The sequence below is a fragment of the Lynx rufus genome, unplaced genomic scaffold (assembly GCF_022079265.1).
Source record: "Lynx rufus isolate CCGP_SWC_20201006 ecotype Redwood Valley unplaced genomic scaffold, mLynRuf1.p SCAF_10, whole genome shotgun sequence".
Classification (NCBI taxonomy): Eukaryota; Metazoa; Chordata; class Mammalia; order Carnivora; family Felidae; genus Lynx; species Lynx rufus.
Window position 1 is genome coordinate 59440890 of NW_025814824.1, and position 26857 is coordinate 59467746.

At 43.7% G+C, this 26857-nt stretch overlaps 1 protein-coding gene across 3 annotated transcripts; it reads right to left on the minus strand.

Annotated features, from left to right (window-relative positions):
- Positions 1–2594: 2594 nt before the first annotated feature.
- On the minus strand, positions 2595–19376 carry SLC25A51 (solute carrier family 25 member 51). 3 transcript variants are annotated; one of them, XM_047066520.1, is made up of 5 exons: positions 19288–19375; positions 15758–15841; positions 15088–15211; positions 11392–11433; positions 2595–6822 (listed from the first exon to the last, which is right to left on the minus strand). In XM_047066520.1, exon 5 carries the CDS (start codon positions 6779–6781, stop codon positions 5888–5890), a length of 894 nt encoding a protein of 297 aa, XP_046922476.1. In that variant the 5' UTR covers positions 6782–6822; positions 11392–11433; positions 15088–15211; positions 15758–15841; positions 19288–19375; the 3' UTR covers positions 2595–5887. The 3 variants fall into 3 exon arrangements, with proteins under 3 accessions (XP_046922476.1, XP_046922459.1, XP_046922467.1); XM_047066503.1 differs by lacking the exon at positions 11392–11433; XM_047066511.1 differs by lacking the exons at positions 11392–11433; positions 15758–15841 and having other exon boundaries at positions 19288–19376.
- Between the last annotated feature and the right edge of the window lie 7481 nt (positions 19377–26857).

Here is a 26857-nt window from a genome sequence, read left to right on the forward strand (position 1 = left end):
AAAGGAGGAAGCTACATACCAGGAGCCACCTATCAACTGTAGCTATGATGACCCTTGAAAGAGAAAGAAGTTCTCCCCTAGTGTCCTATGAAACAAAAAGGTAGCATCTCCATGTAACTAAATGTATTCCCCATTTTTTAGTGTGTGCTTCAGATCAGGAACAAGTCCTCCGCCTTACATAACCACAAGGAACTGCTAATAATGACTGGTTTCCCAAAGAGTACCTGAACTGAAACTTTTTTTTTTAATGTTTAAGAGACAGAGACAGATCGCGAGTGAGGGAGGGGCAGTGAGAGGGAGACACAGAATCAGAAGCAGGCTCCAGGCTCTGAGCTGTCAGCACAGACCCTGATGCGGGGCTCAAACCCAGGAACCACCAGATCATGACCTGAGCCAAAGTCGGACGCTTAACTGACTGAGCCACCTGGGTGCCCCCAAAACTTTTATTTCTGTTGGCCATGAAACTATAGAAACGCTTTGTGATTTGCTCTCAATGAAAACAAGTCACTGCCTTCGTGACACTTCAACAGCAACAAAGCAGCAAGCAGTCAACAACACTATTTTAAGGAAATAATCATTAGGCTCATCATTCAGGCTTATACATGTTACAGACTGAATGTTTGTGCCCCCCGCCCTCCCAAAATTGTATGTTGAAGGCCTAACCCCCAATGTAACAGTACCTGGAGGTGGGGCTCTCAGGAGGTGATTAGGTTTAGATGAGCTCATTGAGGTTCCTTCTGCCACATGAGGACACAGTGAGAAGTCTGCACATCAAGAAGAGGCCTCTCACCAGGAACCAAATCTGCCGGAACCTTGAGCTTGGACTTCCTAGTTTCGAGAACTGAAGAGAGATAAATGTCTGTTGTTTAAGCCACTTAGTCTGTGGTATTTCACTATGGCAGCCCAAGCAGTGTAAAAGTTTTGTCCTTACACAACCTCCATGACCCATCAAGGAAGGTAAGTCAGACAGGATATTCCACAATGCTAGGGCACCTGGGTAGTTCAGTCAGTTGAGCATCCGACTTTGGCTCAGGTCATGATCTCACGGTTTGTGAGTTCGAACCCCGTGTTGGGCACTGTGCTGACAGCTCAGAGCCTGGAGCCTGTTTCAGATTCTGTGTCTCCCTCTCTCTCTCTCTGCCCCTCTCCCACTTGGCTCTGTCTCGGTCTCAAAATTTAAAAAAAAAAAAAAAAAAAAAAGGCTATTTCAGAACGCCATGATCCTGAATATCCACATGTCCTTTTACTCTCTTGACTGATTCTTTACTGTTAATCAGAGCTCCACCAGGTGTCAGGCACTGGGCAGGACACTTGAAACAGGAAGCTATGGCAGAGCCCCCGCCTCAGGTGGCTGCCATTCAAAAGGGGCAGGAAACATCAAATCAGCACAGTCCAATTAAAACAATTCAGTGCTATGAAAAACAGGAACATGGTGGCACAAGAACACAGAGAAGGGAAACCTGACTTAGTCCTGAAAGTGGGAGCTGGCTTCCCTGGGGAAGTGACGCTGGAGCAGAGACCTGAAGGCCTCAGCAGGAGTTACTGAGCCATCAGGGAAGGGTGCTATGCTCAGGGCAGGGGAACGTGGGCTGGGCAGAGGCCGGGGAGGCTGCTAGAGCACCCAAGTTCCTGTGGAAGAAGGCGGGGACTGAGCAGGACCATGTTAGCCAGTGATGACAGGAAGGCGGGGGGGGGGGGGGGGCCTGGATCCGTGCATCTAAAGAATTAGTCTTAAAGCAATATGCAGAATGGACTGAAGGGACAGAATTTAGAAAAAATCTTATTTTATCTTCAGTTTCTACTTCAAAAGCAGATATGCTCACTGGAAAAAATGTCCCCATTGGAAATTTCAGATGCTAAATGAAGTTGGGTGCCCACCTCTTAGAGATCCGAAGCACCCTGCCCACACCAGGTCACACAGAGAAATGCGCTCAGTAGTCTATAATAGCACCCCAGCGGCTGGGCTGAAACGGCATCGCATCACATGCCATGCACAACACCCCTTTTACCAGTTCGGAAGTTCAGAATATATATAATGAATTCCAACCCTAAACTGGAGTTTTAGAAACATTATGGCAATTGTTCCCCTTCCTAGTGGTCCTCACCAGGCAGCCGCGACTGTCCCTAGAGACAGGGAACACCTGAAAATTTAATGTGTAAACAATGTAGCTAAAATAATTTCACAATCTCCTAACAGAAAGGCGTAGCTGGGAAGTCAAACATAGATATAAAAAACTCAAAACAGCACAAAGGTCCAGACCACTTAGCGTGAGGGTAGGTGTGACCTGAAGGCACATTATACCACAGAAATTACTGATAAGATGCATTTACTAAGCTTATACTTAGTAGGGAAAAGTTTATTTGAGAAAAACCATTTTAAAAAATATTTTGCGATTAAGCTATCTGGAAAATTAACTTATCTGGAACTCTTCTTGACCAAAGACGGATAACGAAGGACCTACAAAGTTAACAGGTGAAGGTGCTACAGTCAAAGCAGAGTGCTCAATGGTTAGCAACAGTGACAAGCCTGAACCACAGAAAAGTTGTGCCAATAACCCTAACCCAACCACAGTAGAAGACCAAATAGAATGGACTTAAAAAAAACAAACAACTTTATTCCAAACAGAATTACCAAAAGAAGAATGTTAACTCTAACACATTTAACAGATTTCATTTAAACTCAGTCACAAAACTCAAAATATCAAACAAAAACAGCTTTGTGTGCTTAACCACTTTTCATCATGAAACTTTAAAAAAAGGGACACGTGGAGAGTCCCCCACAATTTGGGAGTCACTTAGGCAAGCAAATATTTACTATTAAGCAAAAATGACAGTATTAAAAATGAAAAGTCCTCAAGTTTAAAGAGAATGCCTGTTCAAGTCTTTAATATGCATTTATATGCACATGAGAAAACAGTATCTTAATTTAAAGGAAATCAAGTCTGAGGGCTCACCCTTTCTTCACATGTGATGGCCTGTCTCGCCTTCATTTTGACTGTATACCCCTCACTACACAGTTTCATCTGCACTGACCTGCCATTTCCAGCAGTGTGATCGGCTGACCCGCTCCACACATCCTGTGTGCCACCCACGATTCCCTTACATGTTTGCACAGCACTAGAGGAGTATTACCCCTGTCATCGAGCTAGGAAAGTTCAGGTCTCCAAAGATGATTCTATATACACAATTCTGTTTTATTGCACAGTTTACAATATACAGCAGGTAATTACATAACCAACCATAAGGTAAGAAGAATATTGATTATTGAGACAAAAACATCAACTGTCTCCAACCACAAATGAAACAAAGACACACAAACCTGCCACCATATAAAGGTGGCGTTTACTCTGTGATGCAGTCCTAAGGGCTCATACCACTCCTAAGTGTGTTAAATACAGAATCCGTAACATATTCCTGGTGGCATCAGAGCTGAAGTATGGGAGGCAGGACCAGAAGGGCCTTGTGCTCATAAGGCATCTGTGCCACCTATGTAACAAAAAGGCCACTTTTAAAGCTCTTCAGATAATTATTCAATCATGTTTGCCTTTTCAAAATTATTACTAGTTCATACTGAAGATAAAAAAGCATAGTTAGAATCTCTTATTAATAACAATTTGACTTCTTTTAAAGTTCAGACAAAGCTGCTGGCTACCACAAAAAAGTTCTGCTGAATTTTGTCAAATTTAAAAGGTCTATAGGACAACACGAAACCATCCCTGGTAATGTATTTGCAGTTTGGTCTTCAGAAGCTGTAAAAAGTGACAAAGAAACCCAATATATTAGGAGTTAAAACCATTAAAAATATTTATTGTTTTTAAATGCCACAAGTTTGAGACTGCAGAAACCAAAGCATCCCCTTTCAAATTCTCACTTCACTTCTATTTCACAAAAGTGCTTCAGAACTTGGTTATCCATCACCTTACTGGAGTGTATAGACAAAAGGAAGCCCATTCCCAGAGCATGGCCCCAGGCTGACTCACTTGCCACATGCTGAGCACCTACACACACCCATCAGTGCTCCAGCACCAGTGCCTTTGTCATTCATGCCCCCAAATTCAACCCGCTTCAAAGCCAGACTGCATTCAATAAGCCAAAGATGCTACTCACGTTTATTCGGTGTCAAATCCTTGTTTTCTGAAATCCTCACATCTGCATCTTGGTTTTCAAAGTAAACTGCCATTTCCAAGACAACATTTCCAAACAGGGCTGTTGTAAAGCTACTGGGCCTCATTACTGCCTGGCAAATGCTTGATAATGCTTCCCAATCCTTTAAGGTTGGAAGGATGCTCATGTGACCAGCCATATTGCATTTAGAGGTAAACATCTCTTTTGGACTATCCGCCCAGAAACTGAGTAAACTACCAGCTGAGACCCTGATTTTGTTTTGGTCAGTGTATGCACATATTCATATGCAGTTACCCAGAATGAGGAAAAACTGGTAATAAGAAACTTAACTACTCTGCCATGTCAGATGCTGGCAAGCAATCTTAACTACATAGTTACAGATGGGGATTTTTAAAAGATTGATAAACCACTTTTCTAGGATGTTTCAGGTTTTATTAGTTATTCAATTGGTAAATAGGAGGCATTTTGCCTTACTGATCAGGGCATAAGATTTTAAAATCTGATTCCTTCAACAAGTTTTTGTCTGTTATGCAGGGGATGAGTATGCTATCCAGCTATTACCAACTTCTAGCATTTAAAATGAACCTTCTAAATATCTTGATTTAGATTTTATCACCTCAAATGGCCTTATTGATAAAATGGTAAAACTGGGTTCCCAAAATGTAAAAATCCTAATAGAAGTCTCCATTTCCAAGAGTAAAATAAAAAAGACAACTAACACTCTGGGGTGAAAGCTATCCTGAGGTTTTTTTTTTTTTTCCTCTTCTGTAACACTTAGAAACCAGGAGGGAAAAATCTAGAGTCCCATTAACAAACTTCCAAAATTCAATATTATGCAAGTATTTGTCTTTTTTTTTTTTTTTTTTTTAAGGAGAGTTCAAGAGAACAGGATACTTGAATATGAGAAACTAGGACTCAAAGTGAAAATATTCCCCAAACTCCCACAGCTCTTCACTAAGTTGGCAACAATTAATCAAAGAACTAAACTAACCAGAGTTTGATCCATATGCAAGTCATGTGAAATTTCTTCACAGGATCAAACACCTGTGACGAAATGTAAGTCTCCCCATCTTTTGGCAATGAAATAAGTGAAATTAACATAAGGGCATTCCAAGGGTTTAAGGTCACATTCAGGACTAAACAACACTTTCCAACTCAGAAAGCAAAATGGGAGCTTTCACCTGCTGCTTGGGTCTGACTAGCCTGGATGATGACCATCCCAACATGTACTTAGTTTCAAAACTAACACAAGCGATTTATCATGAAAAGCCTACATCTAATAAGCTGTTTTTCTCTTCCCTGTCCTACCACGTTATATGCTTATGTTTAACGAATACTACCCTTTGCAACTCCTAAAAGCAGAGAAGAAAGCCTGAGAATTCACAGGGCTCTAAGAGCCTTTTCTCTGGCTGGTCATAGCCACTGATGTTTCAATACAGAAGGTTTAAAGACTTGGAGAAAAGAACCATATCTTGGCTGTTAGCTTTCCTTGTCAAAAGCCATCAGATAGATAGCTATTAACCAGGCAATCAGCCTAAAGTTCTTAGATAATGATTACAAAACAAAACCAAAAACCCCTTAAATTTTCCTATTAGAACCTTTTATTCTGAATTTGTTGGTGCTGAAGGAAAACAGCTCTGCCCCATAATTCATTGTGCCCTGAACTTACGACAACAACCTGTATTTGGTCAATTAGGAACAAAGCCAAACTACATTCTTCTTAGGTCTATGCAGTTAATAAATGGCACTTAACTGGTTTCTTTCAAATCATCTTTAACAAGAACTCATAAGTCGCATTGATTATACCCCAAGAGATGAGGGACCGATGGTAATTCAGGTGAGCACCTCTGAAAAGATTTGTCAGCTTTCTGTCTCGTTCTAGCCAGATTTTTTGGAACACCTTGGGAGAAGACTGAAACTCTCCACCAATCTGAGACTGCATGCGAGTTTTTACAACATTAACTGGAAAAAACAAGATTCCCAACATGGCACCCAACAGACCTCCACAGATAAAATCATTGACCAAATGAGCGCTGTGGGTAGTTGCGGTAGGCAGATGCTCCTTAATGGGGCCACGAAGGCCAAAGAAAAGGACATTGCTGAATCCATTACGGAAAAGAACAGGTACCAAGCCTCGATAATATTCTCTTATTCCATGGCATCTGAGTGCCTTGAAAGCCTGGTAAGTGTTTGTAAATTTGTCATGATGCCTGTGGTCTTGAAGCAATGTCTGAACTCTTTCCAAGGGAGTAAAAATTGCTTCTGTTGTCCCTGCAAGTACCGCTGCCACACTACGGGTTGCAAACTCAGGGGGACTGATGTGCTTCCGGAGAAGACAGGATAAGTCCTCATACAGACCGAACATAAGCGCCAGCGTGGTGGTCTTCTGCAACAGTGGGGGAAGGATTCCGCGGTATAAGTTTCGAAAGCCATCCCTCCTCAGCTGAAGCACTGCGTCCCGGGTTTTGATTCCGTACAGCTGCTGCCGAAAGAGCACCTTCTGAATGGGAAATGTGATTGCTACATTGTTGAAAGCTGCACAGCAGCCGCACAGATAATGCTTCATTTCACCTACATTTGCAATGTGAGGTGACAGGTCTTGTTTGGAAGATGTCAGGATGGGCGGCCTCTTTTCATGAGCTTCTGAATCCACCATGTTGCTTAAGATCTTTCTTCTTCATGAAGGATATTTTTAACCTACAAATAACAAAATGACAATAGGTAACCATTATATATAGGGCTAAACATGTGCAACTTTTCCTTGACCCTTTAACTTCTGTAACACTATTACATTTCCCTTTTAGACTGGATGAGTAGTTGGTACAGTACTTGCCGAGGGCCCCTGGAGGTCCCGGACACCCTTGCAGGGGTCCACAAGGTCTTTCCTTTTCCAGCCACTTATCTGTGGGAAGTCGGATTTTCTGCTTATACTTCAACTAGAACTTCTCACAAAAGACACAGAGTAGACGCAGAGATGAGACTCCACCCACCTTTTATGCCCTCTCTTTTACACAGACCTGCAATACTGTCAAACACTCTCTCCTCATAAAGTTGTTTTGGAAAACAGTTATTTTTCATGAAAACATGTTATCCATATTACGTGCAATGGGTTTATCATTGATATTTTAAAGTGAATATTTAAAAATTTTGTTTTTGTTTCTAAGACCATAAATAACTAATCCACATAAATAAGCACTCACATAAATAATCCACATAAATAGGGCCCACAATAATTTTTAAGCATAAAGGGGTCCTGAGACACCAAAAAGTTTGAGAACTCCTGGACTAGTTCACATGTGCCGTAAACTACGTAATGGTACATACCATTATCCTTCTGAAAAAAATTCAAAGTCCTCCATTGAGAAATAAAATATCAAAACACGCATTCATTCTGTTCACGAACACTTACTTATTGGTGTCTAATCTGAACTAGGCCCTCTACAAATTGCTAGAGATTCAAAAGCAAGGAACTCATGGGTTGCCTGGCTGGCTCAGTCAGTAGAGCATCTGACTCCTGATCTCAGGGTGGGAAGTTCAAGCCCCACAGTGGGCATGGAGCCTAACTTAAAAAAACAAACAAAACCATAACCAAACAAACAAAGCAAGGAGCTCACAATTTAACAGGAGACTGCCAAGGAAAACAAATACACCAGAGCATAAATACCTTGCTGTAGATAAGGGACACTGAGCATGCACTTTGGGAGGTAGAGGCTGGAAGAACAGGGTCACGGAAGGCCTGCAGGTATGTACTATACACTGCATTTTCACGTATTTAATTCTCCAAACAATTCCATCAAGTAAACATTATTTTCCAAGTTTTACCAATGAAATAACCAATATTCTTCTTTGTCCGAGGTACGGAAAGTAACTGGTGAAGCTGGCATCCTAAGTCTGATTCCAGAGTTCATGCTCCTGCTATCATACCACAGGATAACAAGGACTTTGGGAGGCTGCCCTGGACAAAAAGTGGCTATATATGACCGCGGAAGAAGATGTGAAGCCTAAATATAAAGGCTTAGCCCACTGAGTAAAACTAAGGTAAGGCCCTCCCTCAAGAACGCACCTGCTTCCTTAAAGTGGCAAGACCACCCCTTGCCAGTCATTTAAGTCTGATTTTCCCAAAAGGATCCAGATAGTTGGATCATCCAGAACAAACCCACGGCCCAGAAATAATCTTCACTGGGGAACTAGATGGCAATTTTATATTTTATATTAACAGGCTAAAAAAAATTTTTTTTAAATACTTTATTTTTTTAAGCGATCTCTGTACCCAACATGGGGCTGAAACTCATAACCCCAAGATCAAAAGTTGCATGTTCCACCAACCGAGTCAGCCAGGCACCTCCACAGGCAAAATACTTTTCAATTGGTTTTAATTCCTCAACAGTATGAGACCACATTTATGAGGCTAGTCGACAAACCATTAAATAACCCAATTAAAAAATAAGCAAAGGACTTGAACCAGCGATTTCTCCAAAGGAGATATAAAAAAAGATAGAGGAGACTCCACCCATCTTTCAAGCCAGGCGTGAGAGATACCTACAAAACCGTAGAACATACTCAGATGCCAGCAGGCATATGAAAAGGTGCTTGACATCTAAATCATCAGAGAAATGCAAATCAAAACCACAATGAGATCATCTCACCCATTAGGATGGCTACTCTTCAAAAAACCTCAGAAAGTAAGTGTTGGTAGAGCTGCACTGCTGGTGGGAATGCAATATGCTGTAGCCACTAAACCAGTATGGCATTTCTCCAAAAAATTAAAAACAGAACATAGGAGTCAGCAGTCCCACTTCTAGGTATGTATCCCTAAGAACTGAAAGCCAGTTCAAGAGGTATGCACATATCCACACCCACAGCAGGGCTATTCACAACAGACAGACGAAGAAACAGCACAATGTCCACTGATGAATGGTAAACAAGATGTGGTGCATACATACGATGGAATACTATGCGGCATTAAAAAGGAAGGAAATCTTGTCACATGCTACTACATATTAAGTAAAAAAAAAAAAGTCAGAAAAGAACAAATATATATACTTATATAAGTGATTCCACTTATATAAAGTAGTCAAATTCAGAGAGACAAAGTAGAACGTTGGTCAGCAGGGGCTTGGGGAAGGGGGAACACGGAGTTACTACTTAATGGGTATAGATTCCGTTCTGTTAGACGATAAAGTTCTGGAGATTTGTTCTGTAACAGTATAAATATACTTGACATTATTGAACTGTACACTTAAAATTGCTTAGGATAGTAAATTTCATAATGTGTTTTTTATCACACACATAAAAACACTACATGTAAGGATTTTAATGGTACATAAATAAAAAAACAAACTGGCTAGATAAACCATCTAGGTCTTTTTTTTTTTTTTTTTTTATGTTTATTCATTCTTGAGAAAAAGAGAGCAAGCAGGGGCGGGGCAGAGAGAGGGAGACACAGAATCCGAGGCAGGCTCCAGGCTCTGAGCTGTCAGTACAGAGCCCCATGCGGGGCTCGAACCCATCAACTGTGAGATCATGACCTGAGCTGAAGTCAGACACCTAACCAACTGAGCCACCCAGGTGACCCTTTTTCTATATTTTTTCAAGTTAAATTTGTGTCAATCAACTGTTTTCAAAAGATGAGATGACAATAATGAAGCTCTAATTAGAATAACAAAAGGCCAACAGTGACAGACCAATGAGACAAAGTTTCAAAGTAAGCAAATTACTTTGAAGCAAAGTAAGCAAAGTTTCCACACTTAACAACTGAAGCCAATGTCATCCACCAAGCACAATCCAAGTGAAAGTCAACTAAAGAGTCTTAACCCCAATGCTGGGGACACAGTGAACAATGCACTGAGGGTCTAGTCAACAAATGTCAGCCTTCCCACTGGTTTCCTCCCTAAATTTTAAAAAAAAAAAATTTTTTTTTTCAACATTTATTTTTGGGACAGAGAGAGACAGAGCATGAACGGGGGAGGGGCAGAGAGAGAGGGAGACACAGAATCGGAAACAGGCTCCAGGCTCTGAGCCATCAGCCCAGAGCCCGACGCGGGGCTCGAACTCACGGACCGCGAGATCGTGACCTGGCTGAAGTCGGACGCTTAACCGACTGCGCCACCCAGGCGCCCCACCTCCCTAAATTTTTAATAACAATGTTTTTTGTGTTTGTTTCATTCAGACTTCTAGGCGAACACTGTCAAGATGACTTTAATTTACTTTTGTTGGGAAGTTCTTTACTGATTTTAAATTGGCCTCTTAGCATACTATGAAAATTAAATTCAACCAACTTATTCAATTCCTTCCACGTTCAGGCACTGCCCTACGTATCAGAGACTAGAAATAAGCAAGAACCCTGGCCTCAGGGCAGATAAGACATGCAGACAATTAGACTGCAGTGTGATGAATGCCAAGTGCAGAAATAGACACAAGGTACATAAAGGCCCCACAGAGGAAGGGGTCATCATTAACTAGCAGTCTGACAGGGCAGCACAGGACATGTGGGCACATAGGGTGAAGCACCTTCAGCCAAAGAAGGCAGCACAGGCTAAGGTGTAGGTCCTGTGTCAAAGGAGCAGCAGTATCACATTCTGGAGGAATTATTCCAGTATGTTCTGCTAGAGCACCGTGTGGGTAGAAGATGGGTGGGTGGCAGTGGAGAGAAGCAGGCTTGGACCGGTATTATCAGAGACCCTCAGGAAGATTCCAAGACCCTCTGACACTACAGAGTACGATTTTTCCCTTTCTCATGTGAAGCAAATGGAAAACAAGCTATTTTCCTTCACCAGCTTCTGTGTCTTCCCACGAGATAGACTACACTAAAAAGAAAATGTAACACTGAACCTTTGGCCCAAAGTCTCTTTGTTTTGGAGTTCCGGTTGGCTTGCTCCATGCTTCTATTAGAAAAGATAAACTTGCCCTCAGCTGAGAAAAACTGTGACACCACTGCAGGCCCAAACTCTGCCATTAAGGAAGGTCCTAAAAGGGGTCAGGAAACTTTTCTTGCCACTAAATCCCCTGGTTACACTGACAGAAAATGACAGTGCCAGGGGCACAATCCTTCACTGTCCACCCACAGGGGAGCCACACCATCCCCCTCAGGCAGGGGCACTGGAAGGAGCGGAAATGCATCTGAATGCTGCTTAGCTACATGGTCTATCCGTTTAAAGGGGCAGTAAAATCTGTTCCACTGCAATGTAAATAGAGTAAGGCCTGGTTCAGAGAGAGGAATTATTTCTAATTTTGGCAAGTATGAAAACAGTTAAACTATGAAGTCACCTGTATGTTCGACAGAGAGAGGCCACATTCCTTGGAGTTGGGCTGCTTGTAGATCCAATAAAACAAATGAATCATTTAAATGGAAATTCACAAAAGAAACACGTAATTTTTAGGAAAAAAAGTACACATTAGAAATTCAACATTTAAAAAAAATTTTTTCTTTTTTTTTTTTTTAAGAGAAAATAAAGTTGTAAATAAACTAAATAGACAGATGTCTTTCTGCTCCAGGCTCACTGCCCTGGCTCAGGGCTCTTCAGGCTTGCCTAACTCACACCAGAGCCTCTTTACTAGTCAGCCTGCCACTAGTGATACAATGCATTCTGGAATTTTCTAACAACAGCAGAGATACCCCAGTATTTTGGATAATTGCATAGCATTCTAACAATTGGATGTATTACATATCATTTATTCTATCTCCTATTTTAGTCCCTGTTTTTTTGTTTAGGTTTGCTTTTTTTTTTTTTTTTTTAAAGATTGATTCATTGGGCCGCCTTGTACATACACCTTGCTTGGGTGAACTCTCACAAGGTTGTCTGTAGGGTAAATGTTTAGAATGGGATTGCTGGCTCAAATACTACTTGATAGCTACTCCAAATTGCCCCAGAAAAATTATGATTTACACCTTAAATTACGTGTATGCCAGTACCAGTTCTGATACCATTTCCAGCAGCAGGTATTAATTGTAATTTCTGCCTATCTGATGGGTAAACAAAAACCCTTCATTTTGTCATTAAAAATTTTTTAATGTTTTATTTATTTTTGGGAGAGAGAGAGAAGAGAGCGTGTGAGGAGGGGAGGGGCAGAGAGGGAAACAGAGGATGCAAAGCAGGCCCTGTGCTGACAGCTGGAAGCTTGATGCGAGGCTTGAACTCACAAACCGCGAGATCGTGACCTGAGCCGAAGTGAGACGCTTAACCGACTGAGCCACCCAGGTGCCTGTCATTTAAAATTTCTGATTAAAATACAGCACTTTTTATTTTTGACCATTTGGATTTACTATAAATTTTCACGGTACCCATTTTCCTGCACACAGAAAAAATTTTTCTGATTTGTAAAATCCTTTTATATATAAAGAAGTCCATCCTAGTTAAATTTATCAAATTGCAGCAAATACTTTCTCTGTTTTATCATTTTTGTGGTGCTGAAGTTCTCAATTTGGACATTAAATCTATCATCTTGGCTTCTAGGTTTTGTAATGTCCTCAGAAGGCCATCATTACTCTGAAATTATGAACAAGTAACCCACAGCTGCTCTCCTCTATAGCTTTATTTATCATCCATCCATACCGTGATCTGTCGAACGACACAGTAAGGCTTGAGGCAGAGAAGAGATGCCTCTGGAAGGGACTGGTGAGCATAAACTAAATGCCCACAGGCATGTGCACGGTCCCTCCGCACTCGCTCTGCCCCAGGAGCGGCACAAGCACTTCTCTCGCGCCAACCTGCTCTGACCCACTATGGCGGCAGGACACCTGTCACCATCTGGTAGGGCTTCCCCATACTCTAAGAATTCTCGGCTTTCTGGCTTTCACGCTTTTCCTGGTAAACTTTTTTTTTTCATATAGATACTGAAATTTGTGTCTAGATAGTTTATCTTTGTGGTTGCTATTATGAATGTGCTGATTCCCTCCAATTAATTTTCAGACTGCTTTTTGTCTGCATTACAAAAAAAGCTACCAATTTTTGTGGATTAAGGTCAGAACCAGCCAATTTACTGAATCCTCTCGCAACTTCTCAGTTTTCTGGACTGGATTTGATTCAGCTTCCACCATATAAAATACCACAAATTATTTTTATTTTTCCTCTATATGTCTTTTTTTCTATCTTATTAGACTCACAAATACTTCCTGAACAAAATTATGGTAATAGTGAATGTCCTTATTATTTAATGTTTAGTTTTGAGAGACAGACTGACAGATAAAGCATGAGCAGGGGAGGGGCAGAGAGAAAGGGAGACACAGAATCTGAAGCAGGCTCCAGGCTCTGAGCTGTCAGCACAGAGTCTGACATGGGGCTCACACTTGCTAACCGCAAGATCATGACCTGAGCCGAAGATGGACACTTAACTTACTGAGCCACCCAGGTGCCCCATATATTTTTTTTAATGTTTATTTGAGGGGGAGGGAGGGAATCCCAAGCAGTTGCGCTGCCAGTGCAGAGCCCAACAAGGAGGTCTATCTCACGAACCGTGAGATCATGACCTGAACCGAAATCAAGAGTTGGATGCTAAACCAGCTGAGTTACCCAGGCACTCCTCTTTATATTTTTCTTGACATTTCTGGGAACTTTGCTAGGAATTAATGTTAAATATGACACTGGTTTTTTGGTGTGAGAGATAAGAAGTTGTCATCGGAGTATTCGTAATCTAAGTCCTAGCAGTTTACAGGGAAACAGATCATCATGACACAAAAATGTTTGATTAACTGGCCCCTATAACATCTGTACCCACTCAAGTAAACTTCTCTGTTTGTCATCTCTCCCTACCCAGCTTTAGGATTGTGCTGCAAACATGGAGTGAAGCATGCCTTTCCAACACTACCACATTTCATCAAATTACATTAAGGGGCGCCTGGGTGGCGCAGTCGGTTAAGCGTCCGACTTCAGCCAGGTCACGATCTCGCGGTCCGTGAGTTCGAGCCCCGCGTCAGGCTCTGGGCTGATGGCTCGGAGCCTGGAGCCTGTTTCCGATTCTGTGTCTCCCTCTCTCTCTGCCCCTCCCCCGTTCATGCTCTGTCTCTCTGTCCCAAAAATAAATAAACGTTGAAAAAAAAATTAAAAAAAAAATTACATTAAAAACCCCAACACTTCATCCTGCATTCATCCTAAGAACTGTACCTTTAATTATAACTTAAGCCCCTTTACCTCACTATTTACTAGGAAATGTTTCCCATTAAAACTGGATTCCACTTTTCTAGTACTAATGATCAACTGGTAAGGGCTTAGAGGATTTTCAAACATGGGAAAGGAATATATTTATTCCTGTTTTACTGAAATTCAACCACCCTCAACCCTTCCCACCACCACTAAATCAGGAACTTTGGTCAAACGCTTTCAGGGAGCTACTGAGATTATCATATGAATACAAGAGACAGAACCAGTATAACATTTAAGAGCTGCAGCTTACAGCCTGGGGTCAGATACTGGCTCTACCACATACCCACTGTGTGACCTTCAGCAAGTTCCTCAAGGTCTCTATGGCTTAATTTCCTCATTTATAAAATAGGGATGTTACCTACTTTATAGGTTGGCTCAATTAATTGTGTTACTGCACGTAAAGTATCCAGGAGAGTAGTCCAGAGCACCAGAGGTGCTCAACATGGATGAACTATTATTACTGTTCCTCTCTGATGGGTTAATGTTAGCATATTTCTTGTTAATTACTTGCCCTTGTAATATGGGAATGAATCCTCTTTGGAAATGATGAAATGTTTTTTTAAATGTATCACTAGATACATTTGCTAATGTATCACTAGATGTATCACTAAATGTATCACTAGATACCATTTGCTAATATTTTAAAATTTCACATCATGAGAACATACCAAGTTTTCAATTTTAGTACCTTCTTCAGGCCAAGTTCAGGCATCAATGTTCCACTGGCTTTGTAAAAAGAATCTGTCACTTTTCCTTCCTTATGCTGGTGAACAAGTTAAATCTTATCAAAATTATCTATTCCTTGAAAGTTAAAACAATTCACCTGTAACATCATCTGAGCCTGGTGTTTTGGGGGATGGTAGCTTTTTGGTAACTTTCTCAATTTCTTCCATTGTTACTGGTCTGTTAGGTTCTTTCTTCTGGAGTCATTTTGGTAACCGGATTCCCTTTAAAAAAAAAAATCTGGTTTATTTATACAGTCTTATATAGTACTTGCTGTTTTCAAAAAATACTTCTAGTCTTGAGCAGGGCAGGCAGTTTATCAAATTTACATTCCCCCATCTCAGCAAAAAAAAAAAACAAGCTGTTAGATTTACCAGTTTTACTATTTTTCAGTTTTTAAATGTTTTTCCTCTTTATCTCTTTTCTCGTTTTATCTAGGCTTATTGTATTCTGATTTCTCAAGTTAGATGGGATTATTCACACCCAGCTACAGAATCCAAGCCTGTTTTAGCTTTGCCCATCTTACATCCTCTATTTATGCATCTTTCTTGTGGCCTACAGTAAAGACAAGGACAGATCTCAGTATCTGGCAGTTGTCCTCCAGTCACAAAAGATTTGATGATAAATACACCCTGAAGCTGACCTTGATTAGTGGGAGAACAAAGCAGCAGCAGCAGCTGCTGCGGCAGCGGCAAAGCAAGCTGAGTATATGAAGTCCATTACTAAGTTTTTTGACCACAGCAGGACAAAGGGAAGAGATGTATACAAACCTGAAATATCCAGGCTCCATGACAATCTTGCCACAGAAAGAAAAATAAAATAGCCATTGGCAGCCATCTTTCTGCTAGATCATGCTGAAATGCAGGGGAAAGGGGAAAGAAACAGAGAACTTAAAATGGGTAAAGAAATGTTTTTTTAAAAGTCCCTGTTTTGTCCTGAAATTTTGGTCCATTCTGGGGAAACAGGATCTTCTAGCACAGATATGAGAAGCCATAGCTCTGATATCTAGCTACAGCCTCCTTGATTTGATGACTACATTGTTATGATTTGCTTTTCTGTTAAAGCATTTTTGCTAAAAGCCATAGACTTCCTCCTTCCTACGTAGCAGTACTTCAGTCTTTATATAGTATAGCATCATGCCATGCAGCATTTGAAGACTCAATTTTTTTTTAAGATTTTATTTTATTTTTTAAGTAATCTCTACATCCCATGTGGGGCTCGAACCCATAACTCTGAGATCAAGGGTCTTATGCTCCACTCACTGAGCCTGACTGGTGCCTCAAAGACTCAATTTTTAAAACCATTAACCTGTTGCTGATTTTATTATGCTAATTCCTGTTTCAATAGCTGTTTCCCTGAATTCAGGATACAAGTGCTTGTATAGGACAGCTTTCCATCATGCATTATTTTTGTGGGTATTTTATACGACTTGGGGAGAACTGAAAAAAGAAAACCCACTGCTTTTTAATTTGTTTAAAACACACGTTCTGCCTCATACATTTTGTGCTTTTAACCAGTTAAAGAAGCCAATGGCATTTTAGTTCATTTTTATTTATCACCAATGGCATTTTTAGTTAAAAAAAAAAAAAAGTCTAAAGACGGTTGAGAAGTTTGTCAGGGTACAGAGTTTGATAATTATTAATCACTTAGTCTTCTCCATCATTACTTCTTACTGTTTTAGCTAACAGATGTGAATTTAAAAACTTGTAAGTACTACACTCGCCAATCTAGGATCAACCAACATTTTAAAAACTTGGCATACAAATGCTTTATATCTATGTAAAACTTTGCTCTTCTTCAGTCTCAGGACTAAGAATACTCAGATTAATGTATGTATTATATAATACACTGTGACAACTTATGAATGTAAAAAATTTCATTTAAATAAATACATAACCGACTTGAAATTCTACAGTCACCACCTACAGGCTGTTTAACAATCTATTGTTCCTTGATAATACAAACCAAGTTATTTGTACACCTGACTAACCAAATTTTGTCCATGTTCACTTTTAGTTTTTACTGGAATGATTTTTTCTTTTTTTAATATTTTGAGAGAGAGAGAGAGAGAGAGAGTGTGAGTGTGCAACAGTTTGCACAGGGGAGGGGCAGAGAGAGGGAGGGAGACACAGAATCTGAAATAGGCTCTGAGCTGTCAGCACAGAGCCCACACGGGGCTCGAACCCTAAGCCCGTGAGATCAGGACCTGAGCTGAAGTCAGATGCTTAACCTCCTAAGCCACCCAGGGACCCCTGGAAAGATTTACGTTCTAAAATTTTGCAAATTAAAGTTACTTCATCTAGTTTGTCACAGCTCTTTGTAATAATGGAGACTGTTATTAAACAAACCGTAAACTATGGCTCACAGAAGTTAGTCGTTTACTGACCACTGTATTTAACTATTTTAAGATATTTTAAGAACATCACTCTACATTTAGAGTATCAAATTAACAGGACTGGATATAGAAAAAGGAAGGTAATGAAACCCTCCTAGACTTTATAGATTTAAAACTTTCCCTCTAAATTTTAACCTCCTGAGACTGAGGTCTTCAAAGAAACCAGATGCACATGGGAAAAGAAATAAATAAAACTAAAGCTTTCCCTCTAGTTTCATCCTACACACCAGAATGGTATGAATAGGTTCCTAATTTAGCAACAGAAGGATGGGGTGCACAGTATTCTGTGAAAATGGAGTTTAGAATTTTACAATGTTTATCTATATTGCAAACATGGCTCAATTTCTTTACTAAACTAACCTCTATACTTCAATTCCTTAACATGGATAATTCTGTGCAATTTACTGCAAAACTTATTTAACAAAATTTTATCCCATTTGCTACCTAAAACACTCAACCTATCTGATCAATAAGAACCACAGTTAACAAGCTGACTTTCAAGCAACTACAAGTGTGAAACTTTTGCTGCACAACCCAACAGTGTAAAGTCTACTCACTGTAATTTACAGCCCACACGGATAAACAAGATCCAGATATGATCCCAGCACAAAGGTCTTTGTGCAAAAAGTGGGGGGAAGGCAAGTGTAATTCTCAAAGGATGTGAACTCCCACAAGTCAGCAGGTCTGAGTCAGCATTCAGAAGCAGATCGGTCTGGGTTCCAGTCCTAGTTATGACAGTATCTTGCTAGAATACACATAGCAACGTCCCTAATTTAAAAATCCAATTCTCTAAGCTTACTTTATCAAAGGAGAAACCAAATACCTCCGGTCAGCAGTAACAGCTTAGTGCGTTTAAATTAAAAATCCTAAGCGTGACTCCAGATCCAAAGTGCCTAACCTGTGCTCTGGAACCACTAGGGGACCTGACCAGTTCTGGCACCTTTTGATTTTACTGAATCCCTTTCCAAGCAAAGGCGGAGGAGGCTCGAACCCGCAAGGTCACTACGCATATACCTTCAGGGCTTCTGTTTCACTGCTGACAAGAGAAACCAAGGGTGGGAATTAAGACCAGCTGTGTATAGCTGACGGGGCAAAATAAGGGTTAAGTGTAAAGGGTAAATACAGCTGAGGCACCGACGTGTTCCCCCTACCTAAGCTCAGTGCTAAATAATTACTACAGAGATTCAGAATGAACATCGCCCGCCTGCCAGCTTCCCCCCCGCCCCCAAGCCTTGTACAATTGAGTTTCCCACAACGCAATGCAACATGGTGTCGCAGAATAAGCACTGCCTAACTGTGGCTGAATTTACCGCCCTCTGAGCGTCCATATCCCCAATCTGGCGTAAGGGGCAGGGGTGGAAATTGGGCAGGATCACCGAAGGCCCTTCCGTCTCTGACAGTCAACAGGCTCCGGAGGCCCGGAATCCCAAACCCCGAGGGGCAGGGGCCCTTCCGGCGTCCCAGTGCCTCCAGCGCTGCTCTCCCCGGGCGCAGCGGGCCCCTCCCCGCCCTACGGTTTGTGCGCGGCGTCAGGCACCTCCCCGGCAGAGGCGCGTCCGAAAGAACGCAGTCTCCCTCGCCGGAAAGGCTCGCTCCGGCAGCCAGATGGCACCCCCCGCCCCGCGAAGCCCTGCGTAGTCGGAGAGCCAGCGGGAGAGCCGGGAGCCGCGTGGGCGCGGAACCGACTCTGCGCGCGCGGCGCCTCCTCCGGCTCCTGCGCCTTCGGGCCCCACCCGGGAGGGCGCGCGGGAGCGACTAGGCGCGCAGAGAGGAGTGGGCCCCAGGAGCTGCGCCAGAGGGCCCGCGCAGGGCGACCTCCTCAGACCGTCCTTCGTGCTTCCGCTCTTTCAACCCACAGGCCGGGGGAAGGCCCGTGCTGCCCACTCGCCGGCCTCCTGCACTCACCCATTGCAGCGGGCGTCCGGCTCCGCGCGCGGTAGCCGCCAGCCCGCAGGACGGCTAGCCGGCGAGCCAGCGGCCGCGCAGGCGCAGGCCTTGACCGACCCGGCGCGCGGGGCGTGGCCTGACGCGCTCGACGCCGCCGGAGCCTGATCACGTGAGGCAGTCGCAGCCGCGCGGCCTCTCCCTAAAGCCGCGGAGAGTCAGGTGACGCCGCACAAGTACTCTTGGCACCGGCAGGGCAGGTGTAGGGTCATCCAACACACCTGTCGTAAGGCACTGGGTCTCTACTAGCGAGAACGCCGTTGCCTTGGCGCCACTCGGTGGCCTTGCCGTGCCACGAGAAGCCAGCGCGTTCTCCCGCGTCCAGTCTGGGGGAGGGCCGGTGGCCATTGACAGTTGTGGGTGGCAAGCGCTGAAAGTGCCCCGCCTGGCTCCCCTCTGTAGCCTCGGTTAGATTTCATGACACTCTCCCAGGGGCCTTTTGTCAGCTACCGATGCCTCAGGCCACAGAGGAACACCTGTGTGTGCTTAACAGATCACGCTTAAACTGTTCCCTCAGACAACTGCAGGTCTCGGATTCTACTGCACCTGGAGATAGGAGGCTTAAGTAGAGTAATAGCCTTGTCACTTCTGGGAGTGACCCTGGACAAGTCACTGGTTCCTAAGCGCCAAATCCCTGTCCGAAAAGTAATGCCTGCCTTGTGTGCATCTTTTGGCTCTTGTAAGAATCACTACGAATTATGACCTGACTCTGACTTGTAAACTGGAAGGCAACACAACAGGTGTGAGGGGTTGGAGGAAACGTGAAAAGTCAGCCAGGAGAGGAGAAGCGCTTCGGGAGGCTGCTGAAATACGTGGGAAGGATGTGGGTTAGTCCAAGAGGCCACTTCCACTGGGTGGAAGCATCAGTCAGGGATTAGCTCTCGGTGGGTGGCTTTCCCTGCCCTCTTGTCCAGAGTGCACTTTGTAACTATCAACTCCAAAATTTTGTCTGGTCTGCTTGAGCTGGCTGTTTAACTGCTGCTTGGGATGTAGGAGACCGTGCCACCTAATTTCAGCAAACTCTTCTGAGATACCTGCTGTGTGCCATTGTTCATGCCCAAGCCCCCTGGGGGAACTTAGAATCTAATGAAGGGTGTAAAAACAAAGGACTCTGGAAATTCTGAAGCAGAGGGCCTTTTCCCCTGGAGAGAGAACCAGGGATGGCTTCAGACAGTAGGAGGTGTTTGAGGTGGGCCTGGGTTGAATGACTGGAATTTGGACTAGTGGAGAAAGTCACAGTAGCAGAAGACCGTAAAGGTCAGGTGGCAGGGTCAGATAGGCAAATCTTGACTGTCAGACACAGGCATTTGGCATCTAATTAGTGCGCGGGGTTAGATTTGGGGCTCCACGGGATGATGACAAGGCCCCACACTAGTTTGAAATGATAAATCGGGCAACAGTTGGGGCAGGGCATTCGACTCAAAATTCTGTTTGCCCCGTCTTGTGTGAATTTCTGTTCAGATGTATTATTTGAAAAATAAATCAGGCAGGCATCTAGCATTTTCAGAAGCAGAAATAATTCATTTCAGATTAGGATGGAGTTAGTTTCCTGTGGTAAAACCTAAAGAGGAGGAAAAGATTGAAATTAAATAGACAATTGGGGCACAACAGACTCCAAAGAGAGGAAATCCCAGGCCAACAGGAACACCCGTGTCTCGAACTGTGCCAGTGTGTTTCTGTCATGCTGCAGGTCACAGGGCAAGCCTCTACCCCTCCAGGTCTTAGTTCCTGGTCTGAAACCCCTAGGCCCTTGACTGGCTCTTTTGGGGCATATTAAGGTTGGAACTGAAAACCCTTTGTTTTCTCAGGAGTCATCACAAAGTTAATGTTTTGGGGGTGCCTGGGTGGCTCAGTCGATCAGGTGTCCAACTTCAGCTCAGGTCATGGTCTCACGGTCCGTGAGTTCGAGCCCCACGTACGGCTCTGTGCTGACCTCTCGGAGCCTGGAGCCTGCTTCAGATTCTGTGTCTCTCCCCCCCCTCTGCCCCTCCCCGATTCATGCTCGCTCGCTCACTCTCTCTCAAAAATAAACATTAAAAAAGTAAATAAATAGAGTTAGCGTTTCGTTTCTCGGTCCTCATCTACCCATTTTTTCATTCATTCTTTAGCCTCTTAAACTGTTATCCACACCTCCAGCCTCCATATCAGCTGCCAGATAATATCCTAGAAGGTATTAGAACCCACCTTCGATAATCAGGTTAAAAACCTCCAATGGTTCTCTCTTGCCTCCCCAATCCGTACAAACTTCTTAACTTGGCGTGAGGACTGTGTTCTGGCCACTCTGCCTTACTGTCCACCTCACACCCGATGACATTCTGTACTCCAGCCCTGTGCAGTCTCTCAGTGTCTCGCAAATCCTTGGTTCCTTAAGCCTCTTCCCCCCTTTCACCATTGACTCTTCTCCAATTAAACATGTTAACCCTTCAAGGCTCTTTGCCTCCTCAGAAGAGCCTTCTCTGACCAACCCTGGCAAAACTGATGGCTCTTGCCGTTGCTTTCCCGTAGCACAAAGTTTGGGGCAGTTCCAAGCCCCTGCTGTATGTTATAATAATTCATGAGTGTGAATCACTTTCCCACTGCCGGCTCACCAGGGCAGGGCTGTCTGCCTTGTTTCTGGCCCTCCAATTCAGTGCTTGGCAAAAAGGGTTGTTTGCCCAAGAGGGTCTGGGGTCTTGCGAAAAGGGACATGGGAATGTTGCTGATAGACGATTGCTTAAGCACCCTCCGACTCCCCCACCCCTGCCAAATGCTTTCTAGAAAGTTTTCTAGGGCCCTCAGTCTCCATGGACCCTTATAGCCACAAAAACAGCTTTACACAATCTGCCAGTGGAGTCTTGGCTACTACGAGCCAAGAAAAGTCACCTGTGGTCATTCCCTAGCAAAGGGCCAGTGACCTTCCTTTCTCTTCAGCTCACATTCCCCAGGCCCCTGCAATCGTCTGGGCCTATCTCGGCCATTCCCCTTCACACCCCCCAGGCTTCAGACACATGGCCAGCCACTGCTAGTTCCCTTCCCTGAACCTGCTGTGTTCTTTTACATACCTCCAAACTGCATACATTTTGTCCTCTGTGCTTTGAAGGCCCTGCCTGCTTCATGACAGCCCTGTTCACCCTGCACCACTTAGCTTACACAGAGGCTTCTTGAGGCTTTCTCTGACTATGACTTCACTGCCTGAGGCTGTGGAGTTCTCCATCTATGCTGTTAGCCCCCCGGGTGGTAGTGGTGGGAAGCCTGGGTGCCCTTGAGTTCATTCAGTCTGTCTGTCCCCACAGCTTGTCTGTGAACTCCTGGACATGCTCATTTCTCCTTCACTCATTTTCAAACCTACATCGATCTAGCAACTCACATGATCTGCATATACCATGCACAAATGGAGTCAAAGGCTTTATCCCACAAGTCCATGAGATGGTCTATTCTATTCCATTTATTCATTAATTTATTTTCATGCTGGTGGGGACCCATTAAGTCAGTGAGTCTCAACCTCTGATAATTCTTATGTAATTATATCAGAATTATCTGAGTAGCTTTAAAAACCAAACCAAAAAACCTGAGTGGTTCTGCTTTAAAATGGCCCGTAGCGGGATCTGGACCTTAGTATGTTTGTTTGGCTTTTGGACCTTAGTATGTTTTAAAATCTCCCCAGGTGTGCTGATGTTGAGACCAGCACCAAATCCTGACTTCTCCAGTGGGGCCTAAAAGTAAGAATCACCTGAACTTGGGCCAAACAGCCTATGATCCTGGACCTGCAGCATTGGCATCATCTGGGGGTTGTTACAAATTATCCTTCCTTTTTTTAAAAAAAAATGTTTATTTTTTTGAGAGAGAGAGAGCATGAGCAGGGGAGATGCAGAGAGAGAGACACAAAATCTGAAGCAGGCTCCAGCCTTTGAGCTGTCAGCACAGAGCCCAAAGCAGGGCTTGAACTCATGAACCATGAGATCATGACCTGAGCTGAAGTCAGATGCTTAACCCACTGAGACACCCAGGTGCCCCAGAAGTTATTCTGCCTGGCCTGCCCCAGGCCTAGTAAACTAGGATCTGTATTATTGAGATCAAGTGACTTGTATGCACTTTACAGATCGAAAAGCTAGATTCTACATCCTGGAAGGTTGGTAAATAGATCCCCAGTCCCAAGTCAGACCTACTGCAAAATGAGAATCTCCAGGGGAGAGGCCAGTTGGCCTGTGTACATTTAACACAAGACCCAGGTGATTCTTCTCAGGCAATTTTGGGAAACAATAGCTCTAAATGGATATCCTGACCCATGATAGTGACCTAAAGTTTGAAACACCGGGGCTTGCAGGGCTCAAGAAGGTACGAGTGAAAGAGTATGCAGCCCAGGGGGAAAACTAGGATCCAGCCCTAAGAAGAAACCATCAGTGCTTGAGACTGGCACATACCAAGTGCTAAGAGTGTCTGTAGGAGAGCAAAAATGCACTAGCTGCAATCAGGGAAAGCTACCTGGAAAAGGTGACCCACAAATCATGATTAGGGTTTAAACAAGGTAGGCTCCAGAATAAGCATAGGATGGGAGGGAATGTGTAAGGAAGGAGGCACTAGGTTTCTGACTCTCCCTGACCTCACTCCTGTCCCCCAACTTTGCCTTTGTCCTAAGCATACCTACAAGCAGAGCTTATGCCCCCTGGTAGCTCTCAGGGCTCAGAACGGTTGCTGACCTCTGCGTGGCATCATGGGACACCTTACTTGGTATTTAAGTGACACATACTTGTGCAATACAAACACATTTTTATCTAGCAAGGACTGAGTCAATAAAATAACATCAAACATTTGCACAATACTCTGTGGGTTTTCCAAGCAGTTACATGATAGTTATTTCTTCGGATTTTCACATAATTTTTGTGCTCAGAGAAGCCCCGTGACCTGGTTGAGTTTAGTACCTAGTGAAAGGTACGGCTGGGACCCTACCATTCACCATTTTTGAGAACAGAAGCACAGTTGAGTAGTTGGTGCTTAGCCTTTGGGAAAAAGATCTGTGGATGGTGAATGGCAGACTGGCCCTTTACCCAGGACTCTTTGATCATATGATTTCCCTGAGGAACTTGTTACAAATACAGGTTTCCAGCACCCACTCAAGACCCACTGAATCAAGATTTTCAAGAGGAAGGACTTAGGAATTGTACTTTACCAGAGACACAACATGTTGCAAGGTCAGCATACCTGGGTTTCAATCCTAGACCCATCACTTCCTGGTTGTGTACCCGGGGCAAAGTTCTCCCCATTTCTGAGCCTCACTATCCCTCTTCAAAAGGACAGTCCTGGCTGGTGCCCACCTTCTGAGTCCCTGAGAGAGTTTCCCCAGGATGGCTCATTCTCCTTCATGGAGTGGGGTGGGGGGAAAGGAACAATGGAGTTTAGGGACTGGGTCACCCAAAGCTCGAAATGCCACCCTTTTTTCTTGCTCCTGAGAAGGGACTACATAGTCCCCTTTGTATCCTACTCACTGTGGGTCATGACCCTCCTGTGGGGTGAGAGGTACAGAGCATGAGCTCTGGGCAGCCACCACTAAATCTAATTTCTGTGTTTCCTAATATTCCCTTCACCTTCTGATCCTGTTTCTCATCTGTACAGTGGGGATCTCATCAGGGGAAACCAGCGTGTGCACAACATGGGCACACAGAGTAAGCCCACCATCCATGGGGACTTTATAATTATTATATCTATTAACACTTATTGAGCACCCACTATGTGCCAGAGACTCTCCTAGATCCCTGCTTGTGTGGAGTCTACATTCTAGTTACAATCTAGTGGGTGGAGACAGACAGACAATGAACATGATACACGTTTAATATTTAAACAGTAAAAACACTGCATAGATTTGATATTTGAATAACAAAGACAGGGGGTGCCTGACTGGCTCAGTTGGTAGAGAACTCTTGACCTCAGAGTCATGAGTTCGAGCCCCATGTTGGGCATGGAGCCTGCTTAATTAAAAACAAACAAACAAATAAATAACAAAGACAATAAACAGATTTCAGTATTGAAGTAAACAACAAATGTGGTAGTGGCTCATTGATTGAACATCCCACTCTTGATTTCCACTCAGGTCATGATCCCAGGGTCATGGAATTGAGCCCCTGCTTGGGATTCTCTCTCTCTCTCTCTCCCTCCCTCCCTTCCACCCCTCTCCCTCTCTCTCTCAAATTAAAAAAAAAAAAAATGGTGCCTGGATAGGGGAATGGCAAGACCCACCCTGGACTTCAGTCTGAAGAGGAAAATGATCTTGAGTTCTGCCCCTTACTTCGCAGATGTAGAGCCAGGGCATTTTTACTTTGTAAAATGTACTCCATTCTCACCTCCTAAAGGAGGCCTTCCCAGAACCCCAGACCCTCTTTCCTTTGAAATTCTGTGGCTGTAACGGCCCCTGCCTTTCCCCTGAAAACTCACCTGATCTGGCTGACATGATCTGAAGGTTGATGAAGGTAAGGCATGCTTAGGGTATTCATTTCACACTGTCATCTCTACAGTAACCCCGGGGAGGTCACTTCTCACACCATCTTTTTTTCCAAATGTTTGTTTATTTTGGACAGAAAGCACAAACGGGGGAGGAGCAGAGAGAGAGAGAGAGAGAGAATCTGAAATGGGCTCTGTGCTGACGGTGGCAGGCTCCAACTCACAAACCAAGAGCTCATGACCTGACCTGAAGTCAGACACTCGACCTACTGAGCCCCCCAGGTGCCCCCTCATGCCATTTTACAGAAGAAGTGGAAGCTTTTTACCCGTTGCCCAGGTCACACAGCCAGAGAGGATGGAATTAGGATGTGAGCCTGGGCCCCTCAGTGCTTCTGTAGGGGTGACAGCTATTCCTCTTGTTGTCTGCCTCCCAAACTCCAGGAGGGCAGGACCCCTTCTCAGCCTCTCAGGGTCTCCCATCTCTGGCCCCCAGCCCAGGAAGTCACCTTCACAGGGGCAGAGGGTGAGGAGCTTGCTGGGAGTTATGTCAGGAGCCGGTAGTTAGCGTGACCAACGGTTTCAGTCTGCCTGGGATCACCCCAGTTTGGGCATCCTGGAGAGCTCCACAGTCCTGGGCAGATGGGGACCATTGGTCACCTATAAGCAGACCCCAGGCAGCCTCCTGTCCTGCCCCCCGGTGGCCCCATGCCAGAACTCAGGCTGTGTTTCATGAAAGGAAATGGCTTAGCTCATGCCTCACATTTTAGGCAAGTCTAAGTTGCTTAAAGTTCTCTAATGTAACTCGAAGGGTTTAGGGGCACTCCCAGACACAACACTGGAAGATACACTTGTCTCTCTAGAAGACGAGAAGCCTTAAAGATGTACCTAGCCTCTGACCAGGAATGCCACTTCTACGAGTTTCTCCTAAGAAAAAGAAATATGGACAGTGATTTTTCTTTTGACAGTGATTTTGGAACAAAGATATTCCCAGCAGAGCTGGTTATACAAAAACACGAATGAGTTAAAATAGAATCTCATGCAGCTAAGAAAACAAAATCGTATCACAGATTTAATAACATGAAGACACTATTCTTTTTTTATAAAAATTTATTAATGTTTA